Source organism: Humulus lupulus, chromosome 2 (assembly GCF_963169125.1).
Source record: "Humulus lupulus chromosome 2, drHumLupu1.1, whole genome shotgun sequence".
Classification (NCBI taxonomy): Eukaryota; Viridiplantae; Streptophyta; class Magnoliopsida; order Rosales; family Cannabaceae; genus Humulus; species Humulus lupulus.
The window spans coordinates 231,013,344-231,022,740 of NC_084794.1; the positions used below are offsets into that span (position 1 = coordinate 231,013,344).

At 40.9% G+C, this 9,397-nt stretch overlaps 1 protein-coding gene across 1 annotated transcript; it reads left to right on the forward strand.

Moving 5' to 3' along the window:
- The first annotated feature begins 8,407 nt into the window (after nt 1–8,407).
- On the forward strand, nt 8,408–9,046 carry LOC133815246 (uncharacterized). The gene is made up of 2 exons (XM_062248103.1): nt 8,408–8,598; nt 8,728–9,046. Exons 1-2 carry the CDS (start codon nt 8,408–8,410, stop codon nt 9,044–9,046), a joined length of 510 nt encoding a protein of 169 aa, XP_062104087.1.
- Nucleotides 9,047–9,397: the final 351 nt, after the last annotated feature.

A 9,397-nucleotide genomic window follows, 5' to 3' on the forward strand; every position in this document is an offset into this window, starting at 1 on the left:
AAGCTGTCTCCCTATGATCGCTTTCCCATTTGGTCTTTCTCTATTGATCATCCCTCAACTGTTCATATGCCATTTTGTTCTTCGCTCCATTTGACCCTTCATTAGCTGGGGGCTTTACGCTGGACTCCTCATTTCCTGCCTTTAAGTTTGCATGTCCATCCTCCACACGAATGTACTTCTGCGCCCTCCCATAGAAGTCATCTAGGTCGGTGACTTCCCTCTTCAGCATATTATCCCACAATTTGCTTCTCGGGTGCACTCCAACTGTAATAGCCATTTTTAACTCCCGGCGGGTCAAACTCCCCACTTTAGCGGCCTCCATGTTGAACTTGTGAATGTAGCTCTTCAGACTCTCCTTTTCTCCTTGTTTCACATTGGCAAGGCTGGTGCCTGACATCGTGTAGTCCCGTACGGCATGGTGCTGTTGGAGGAATTCATCAGAAAACTGTTGCCAGGACCTGATGGACCCTGGCCTATGGCTTTTGAACCATTTGTATGCGGGTCCTTTCAATGTGACAGCAAAGCAATGGCATCTGGCTCCGCTACTAATTCCCCTCAGTTTCATCAGATCATTAAATGCGTCTAGATGGTACTTCGGATCTGTGTTTCCTTCGTAGGGGGTCATATGGGGCTCCTTAAAATTGGCAGGGAGCCGGATGGCTTGGATCTCCCTCACGAAGGGTGACTCATGGTCAAACTCTTCCTCAAAAGCTTGACCTCCAGAGGTGGTGACGATCTTGCTTCGCAGGCTCCTCATTTCTGTGTCCAGGTCCTGCCTCCTCTTGCTTAGGGAGTCCCTTAAAGCGGACGAGTTACGATCCCCCTTTCCTTTGCCCTCTCAAGGATCCATAGGGGGCGTGGTCCTTTTACCCGCCCTCTTCTTGTTGAGCTCCTCCCGTAAATCTGAGGGTGCTCTCTTTGAGGTGACCTCGTCATCGTTGTGAGGGTCAGCATTGGTCTTCAGCTCTGGTTTCTGGGCCTGGTTCGGTGGTTCAGGATGTTCTCTTTGCTTCGTTCAGGGGGTGTTACTAGTGGAGTGTCGAGTCATCCCATCGTCTACCGGAACGGTGGTCTCTGCCCCCTCCTAACCTTTCTCTTTTCTCTTGGGCAGGGTCACGCTTGACTTACCTTGCAACAGGCCATTCAGCACCTCTTGCATATTCTCCAGGGTGGTCTCTAACCTTTGGTTCTTATGGTGCAGCTCACGTATTTCCTCTTCATAGAACCAAGATTTAGAACTCGAGCTCACGGAATGGACCCGGGGATGTTTATCATGTCTACGCGTCAAGGGGCCCGGGTCCTGCCGGGCGGAGTTCGGTACTTGTGGTGGTTTAGGAAACGGGAACTCCTTGGCATTCCCGGGTGGTGCGGTGGTTGTCCTTGGAGGATTCTCACCGGGCGAGATGGCCGGTGATGAGACCTCCCTATCACCCTCATGAACCTCAAGGTCCCTTGGGGGCTCCATATCTCTGGGTGGAGAAGGATCCTTCATGGAGGCTTTCAGCTGAACTCTGTTAAGGTGGACTTCCACCTCTCATGGCTCCCTGAGTCGCTTTGAACGTCTCAGCATTTCTTCTTACTGGGAGTAATGGTAGAACAGTAGCTTGGTACTAAGTTTCCCACAGACAGCGCCAAATTGTTGACGGTGAGAACTCGTCAACTAAGTTAAGTTAGAAAAATTGCAACGTAGAGATTATTGAAAGAAAAGCTTTAAAAATCTAAGTAGGAACTCCGAGAATAATTACAGAAGAAAAATGGTGAAATCAGTTTGTATTGATTATGGTGCAATGCTACAGTAATTTTTCCAACCCCCCTCCATGTGGAATTGGGGTTCATTTTATAGTAGGCTCTAATGGCCCTAGATACATGGTGGTCCAGGGGACCAAGTGGTACACAGGTACACTGTCAGGAGAGTGGTTTCAGGGGTAGTGGTGTTGATACTAGCACATGGCCAGGTACCGTGAGGATGTCTCCACTACTCGACCGTACGAATGTCAGAGGAGTGGTGCAGGTGATAGTGGTGTCGATTCTGACATCTGGTTGGGAGCATGCAGGACATGTCCTCTCTCCTAGTGCTCCCACTACTTGTCTGGCATAAGTGCTTGGATCAAGCATATGGGGTCTTAAAGGTCGTACCCCGTACAAGATTGTACTAGCATGATCCTTTGGAATCATACTTAGGCCTTTACCTCTAAATGATGGAGTCTTGATAGATCTTCATAGGAGACATCCCCTTGAGGTGTCATGTGCGAGGAGGAGCCCTTGGGTTGTTTTTGTGCAGCGCCCGTAGGCGTGTGCGTGACACCGCCTCGCGAGACTCTCTGGTGCTAAGCCTTGTGCGCACGACCGAGGGTAGGGTGAGACATCATCTCGCGAGGCCCCCTGTTGTTGGGCCTTGTGCGCACGGCTGAGCGTAGGGCGAGACATCATCTCGAGAGGCCCCCTGGTGTTGGGCTTTGTGCACATGGCCTAGGCGTGGACGAGACACCGCCTCGCGAGGCCGCCTGGTACTGGGCCTTATGCGTGCGACCGAGGCGTGGGCGAGACACCATCTCGCGAGGCCGCCCGGTGCTGGGCCTTGTGCGCGCGACCAGGGCATGGGCGAGACACCATCTCGCGAGGCCGCCCGGTGCTGGGCCTTGTGCGCGCGGCCGGGGTTAGGGTGAGACATCATCTCGCGTGGCGCTAGGGGCTCGCGTGGCCATCAGCCAAGGACCAGGGGCGTGAGGCGTTGGGGACTCGCGAGGCCATCTGCCAAGGGCCAGGGGCGCGAGACGCTGAGGTCCCGCAAGCCTATCACGAGGCCATCCAGGGAAGCCATGCGAGGAGCTGCCTTGCTGAGTGCGCAAGGCACGAGACGCCTCCACTCACGAGGCCATCAGGTGCACGCAAGGCGTGGCCTCGCTAGGTGCGCGGGTGGTGCGAGACAATGGTGGCCTGAGGGCGTCGCGGCTCAATCACGTAATTAGGCACTTATGGGACCTTGGCACTTGTTTTGGGTCTTCTACAAGAATGAAATTTTGAGCATCAACGGGATATTACAACCATCCCCTTCAAAAAAATAAATTTCATACTCAAAATTTACCTGAACAACTCTAGCTATTGCTCCATCATATCAGTTTCCAACTCCCACGTTGCATCTTCGAAAGAGTCATTTTTCCAAAGGACCTTAACTTACCCGATCCTCTTATTCCGTAATGCTTCTTCCTTCTTATCAAGAATCTTTATTGGCTTTTCTTCATATGATAAGTCTTGTTTCATATCCAAGGCCTCATAACTAAGACTGTGAGAAAGGTCTGAAACATACTAATGTAGCATGGATAAATGAAAAATGTTGTGCAGTCCTGACAAAGCTGGAGGCATGGCTAACGTATAAGCCACTTCTCCAATTCTCTCTAAAATCTCGAATGGCCCAACAAATCGAGGACTTAACTTTCCTTTTTTTCCAAATCTCTTAATTCCTTTTATAGGCGAAACACGGAGAAATACATAATTTCCCACTTGGAACTCAACGTGCCTACGCTTAAATCAACATAGCTCTTTTGTCGATCCTGTGAGGCGATCATGCAGCCTCTTATCTTGGCAATAGCTTTGTTCGTTTATCATACTGCCTCCGGGCCTAAATACTTACTTTCGCCTGTCTCATCCCAATGAATCTACGATCTACACTTTCTTCTGTAGACCATCTCAAATGGTGCTACTTCAATAGTCTACTGATAACTATTATTATACGACAACTCTGTATCGCACCAATTTTTTTATCTTATTAATTTTTTGCTTTGTTTTGTTTAATTGTTAAGTGTGATGAATTTTTTTATTTTGAATTGTTTGGTAGAAATAGTGTGAATTTAATTGTTAATTGTTCACTTAATTTTATTAATTTAATTTGTGAATAAAATTAGTTTTTGATTGAATGTACCAAGGTGCATGGTAAATAGAGATGTACCTTAGTGATTGTGTGTGTGCATGTGCATGGTTGCATGGTGTGCATGCAATAGATTTTCTACACATTTTTTTTATTATTTCCTTCTATTAGATTTATTTTATTTAATTAGAAAAAAAATAAATAAAGAAAGAGGAAATAGAGAGGTGGACAGCAAGAGTGGGAAAGGGGAAGGATTTTTATTCCCATTTAATTTTTTTCAATCAAATAGCTTAAATTGGAAGACTGTAGCTATTTTGGGTAAGGGAATTGTGACATTTCTCAAATTATCTATTCTTTTTATTATAATTGATTTTAGGCTTAGTTACGAGAAATGGTTTGGGTAACTTACCCATTCCCATTAGGACTAGTTATTACTAGGTTAGATTAAAAGGAAGGAAAGAAAAGAAAAGCGAGCATTTTGCTCTTGGTGGCTACCGAATTCTAGAAAGAGAGAAGGAGAGAGTGAGCATGAGATAGAGAGAGAAGGAGAAGAAGAAAGAAAGAAAAAGGGGAGAGATTCGAACCTAGGTGAGTGTCTTGATTCTTGGTGGTTTAATCCTCTCTTCTACATTCTCAGCTTCTTAATCTAGTTTTCATGTTAATGTTTATGTCTTTCTTTTGTAGATTTCAAAACCTATGGGTTGATCGAAGGTGGTGACCATTTTGGGTTTTGGTTTCTATCAAGGAGGTAGTTGATCTCTAAACCTTGTTTTTAATTATGTTGTTATATTGAAAGGGTCTTAAGATTTTGATGTCTACTTGATCCTTGCTATGTGTTTATTTGGGTAGTTTTTGAGATACTTGAATATGATGCATGGTGATTTATGATTATGATTACTTTGTTATTTAAGGAAGAAGTATGGTTAAGTTTGACAAGGGTTTTGGTTTTGATCTACTAAAATATGATGAATGTTGGTATTTTATGTTTATGTTCATGTAGGTTTCGACCAAGGCATATGTAAAGATTTCATGTTGGGTTTTGTTTATGTTTCTCTTGGTGTTCTATGAACTTGCTCATTGTTTTGAAAATGGGAACATGTTAGGGTCTCTTATCTCTTTGCATGTTAGCTTTTATCCCCTTTCTATCTTGTGATAAATTTTGACATTAGGAGCATGTTAGGAATTTCTTTGGTTTTGGAAAACAATAAGGAATGAAAGTATGTTGTGGAATTTGGCCTAGGGTTTTCTTGTAGCATGCCTTATGTATGTTGATCTTGAGATATGCCTATGATTTAAATATCTAGATAGTGTTATGGTTTCTTTCTTAGAGTGAAAATATATTAATAGGTGCATGCTAGGGTTTGTGTTTGGATTTGTGTTGATCGAGCGTGTAGGTTATAAGTATGAGTTTTGAGAAGCATGATGTAAATTTGAATTTCATGATTAAATATGCTTGCTGATTTTGTGTATAATTGGTGGAAATTTGTGAAATAATGATTTGCATGCATAAGTGATGTTCCAAATGATATGTTGATTTTATGTAAATAAAAGGGTATTTTAATTCACATTTAAAATGATATTTTTACTCAATTAATACCTACATTTTATTTATATATATATTTTATGAAGAAAATATAAATTTTAATCCAAGTTTATTGTTTTTGAGTGATTAATTTATTACTGGAAGTTTTGGGTAAAAATAAGAAATGTCTTTTAAATGATAGAAATAATGTGTATATTGAAATAAATTAATACCCTAAATTATGTGTATATTAAAACGATATTTTTAAAATGTAACCATGAATTTTCACATTATTAATAAGTGTGGTTTTCTTTATTTTTAATAAGAATATGATTGGGTTTAAATTCACTTTTGACTTTTAAACAAAATAAATAGTTGCTGAAAGTTTAGGTTATTATGTTAAAATAATTATTTTGTTTAAAAATAATGGGTTTACACTACATAAATTATGTTTTAAATAATACAAGTGAAAATGTATTTTCCCAAATTTAAAATTATATTTTTTCACACCAAATGCTTTAATTTTGTTATGTTAAAAAGAAAATGTTATTTTCTAAAAGAAACATGAAATTTTATAAGTACTTCTAAACAATTTCAAGTTTTGTTGTTCCCAAGCGATTTAAAATAATAAATGTAAATATTATTTTATGAGAAATTTAAAGGGGTTAAATGAGTTTGTTTAATCAACTTTGAGACTTAAGTAGAAAATGGTAAAAGAGCATGTTGCTGAATTTTTCTTGAAAATGTTAGAAATGAGCATGTAGGAATTATCGTTTTTAACGTCACTTTTTAACAACGCTCCCACGTATACATGTCGCATACACATGCACTTTTACGTACAAATATATGCCTATCATTCAAACATATAATTTGTACTTAAAACCATTCAAGAAAATATGTAGAATTGTCATTATTCTTTTGTGATTCTATATGAAAAATGTGCATGTTTGGAATTTATGTATAATTTGCACCATGTGTGCATGACCCATTCACACATGGGGTATATGTGTGGGCACGAGAAATCTCATGTGATTCTAAAGAGGACTATTTGATTATGATTATAGTCTCATTGTGAAGTTTGTTCCATTTTTGCTTTGTTCGACCTGAAGTAAGGAAGTTAGATAGAATCTTTATATTTATACTATGAAACGGTAAGGTTGGTTTGTATGAGGATAAAGATATGCTATGTATGATGATGTACTAGGTGATATGAAGTATGAAATGCTATTTTGAGATGATATGATGAATTTGATGAATCGTGTATTTCCTTTGTGTTGATATGACTGCTTTGCATGTGTTTTGTATGTTTTATGAATAAGAAAATGGTTGTTAGCGTGTTGAATGCGACACAACAACGGGGTTACTAAGGATATAAAACGTAATCCGAGTTACTAAGGTATGACGTAACTCATAGGGCAGACGCGCCGAGGTTATTCAAGGACCAGAGCCTCCTGTTTACCTCAAGATGTGACATGGACAAGAGAGAATGTGATGATGATGTTTGAATATGCTAATGATGTGTGAATATGATGATAGTGTATGATGTATGATGATGACGTTTAAGTATGATGTATGGATATGATGTTGTATGAGTCTTTCGATGTGATTATGTTATTTGTTATGTTTTCTTTGTATGCTACTTGTACTTTCTTACTAGGCTTTTAGCTCACCCCCTTACTATCCCCTTTTTAGGTAATAAATAGGGTTTCTCTTTGGCACGCGTTGTGATGTGAGGAGTTCCGGCGTCAGAGTGTGTATGGCGTGGGGGTATCCTATGGACGAATAAAATGATCAACTTAAACGCCAAATTTTAAAGAATGATGTTATGGAATTTAATTTTAAAAACTATCAGTTGGACTTAAACTTTATTTATTTTAAACGTTGCATAAATACTCTCATTTTTATTTTAAACTATTGGGCCCAACTTGCATGTTTTAGCAAGGCCCCACTAGATTTTCATACATTAAGTGGCTTTTCTTCTATAATTTTATGAGTATGGAGATGTTTTACAAAGTAGTAGTTTATAGGGCGTTTTTACAAATGGTATCAGAGATAGTCGTCCATATTTACAAGGACCCTCCCCATACACGCTAAAGATGGGAAAATCTCACATTACCGCGTCGTAAGTATTTGTTCTATATGTTATTGTTTTCTTTCTGCTTTTAAATTTTGTAGTTTTGTAATTGTAGTATAGTAAGATGCCTCCTATTATTAAAACCACTAAGAAATAGTTGCTTAAGGAAATATGCACGATACTTAAGGTCCAACTCGACGAGGATCCCTACGAATGGAGGATTGCTGTGCTAAAAACGACGACAGTGGTTTGCGATCGCATTGAAGGAATTATGAACAAAAGAGGGGCGTTGCTATGGCCCATAAAGCAATACTGGGTGTTCATGGAAGCACTATCGATATATCCCGAGGCCCTTCTCCAGTTGGCCATGTCATGGCACGACGTCATTCAGGACGACCTGGACTTTTGCATCATTTAGTACGTTATCTACAATCTTATGGATAACTACGATTTTAGTCGTTTGGAGCGAGTTATGGTAAAGATGGATGACGGGGAGATGGAGGAGCGTTATGAGATGGTGTATGATTTGGAAGGAGATGTGGCATGTCAAGAGATAGTGCATGCCATACCACAATTAAGCGCTAGGATGAGGGCATTGGCGTGTGCTCCTGACTACTTCCACATTTCAGAGGACGTCTTCGACTACAGCTGAGGGGACGAGTCCACATTTGAGGACTAGAGTCCGACACGTAGATCCTTCAATGAAATGTTAACAAATAAGATGGGACTTTTAAAGAACCCTAAGGACTTATGTTTTTTGTTATTGAACACTTTATGAATTATTTGAATTTTTGGACACACTTTGAATGTTTTGGTTTAATAATTTCCTCTTGCAAACTCTAAATGGTGTGGATTTGAAATGTATGATAATTTTCACGAATATCTATCAAACAATTATGTGATTATCCTCCCTTGTGATTTTATTTTGGTGCCTTAGAATCTCATAATGTCAACAAGAGGAAGAGGAAGCAAGGGAAGAGGAGGGGGCCGAGGAAAGGGTGTCTCCACAAGATCTAAGGCCACAACAACTCTTGATGTAGGAATGCCATCAGTCCAACCAGCAGCCCCAGCTACACCAACTGTGGATCTGGCTGCAGAGGTAGCAAGATTGAGGGAACAATTGAGGCGGAGAGATGAGTAGTTAGCACATGCTAGGCAAGTGTCCCAAGTGCCTCAAGTACCCATGGCACAACCTTAGCCGCCAATACCACCCCATGCACCACTACCTGTGTCTTATGGGTTTGAGCCAATTTATGAGCGTTTCAGAAAGCAAGCCCCACCTACTTTTGAAGGGAAAGTTGATCCCATGGTGGCTGAGGATTGGTTAAGATCAATTGAGGCCATCTTCGATCATATGGAGTTGAATGATCGCCAGAGAATTTCATGTACAGCCCATTTACTCAAGTTTGATGCACAAATATGGTGGGATGTGGTTAAGCAAACTCGTGACCTAAATACCATGACTTGGGCAGACTTTATTCAGGCATTTAGCAAGAAGTATCACAGTGCGGCCATGTTAGCAACCAAAGTAAATGAGTTCATGACTTTGGTTCAGGGAAACGTATCTATCACTGACTATGCGTAGAAGTTCGATAGGTTGGCTAAATTTTCTCCTGAAGTTGTACCAACTGAAGCTTTGTGAGGCCAAAGGTTCATGAGAGGACTCAAGCCAATGATTGTTAGGGATGTTAAGATGACTAGTGCTGAGGTGGTCAGTTATGCTGAAGTACTAGATAAGACACTCGAAGCAGAATACATGGAGGATCAGATATTGAAGGACAATGCTACCAGAAGGGAGGCCCACCGAAACAAGGGCTTCAATGAGGGCACTAAGAGAAAAGTTAATGAAGGGCATAATAGTGGCACCGACAAGAGACCTAGACCCCCGGCCACAAATAACAACAGTCCTAACACTCAAAACCACTATAACAACTAC

What these genes read in the sequence shown, in the direction of transcription:
- LOC133815246 (XM_062248103.1), top strand. Translation starts at nt 8,408, where the DNA reads ATGTCAACAAGAGGAAGAGGAAGCAAGGGAAGAGGAGGGGGCCGAGGA. An exon ending in CAATTGAGGCGGAGAGATGA is followed by an intron (nt 8,599 to 8,727) that starts GTAGTTAGCACA and finishes TGAGCGTTTCAG; the next exon opens with AAAGCAAGCCCCACCTACTT.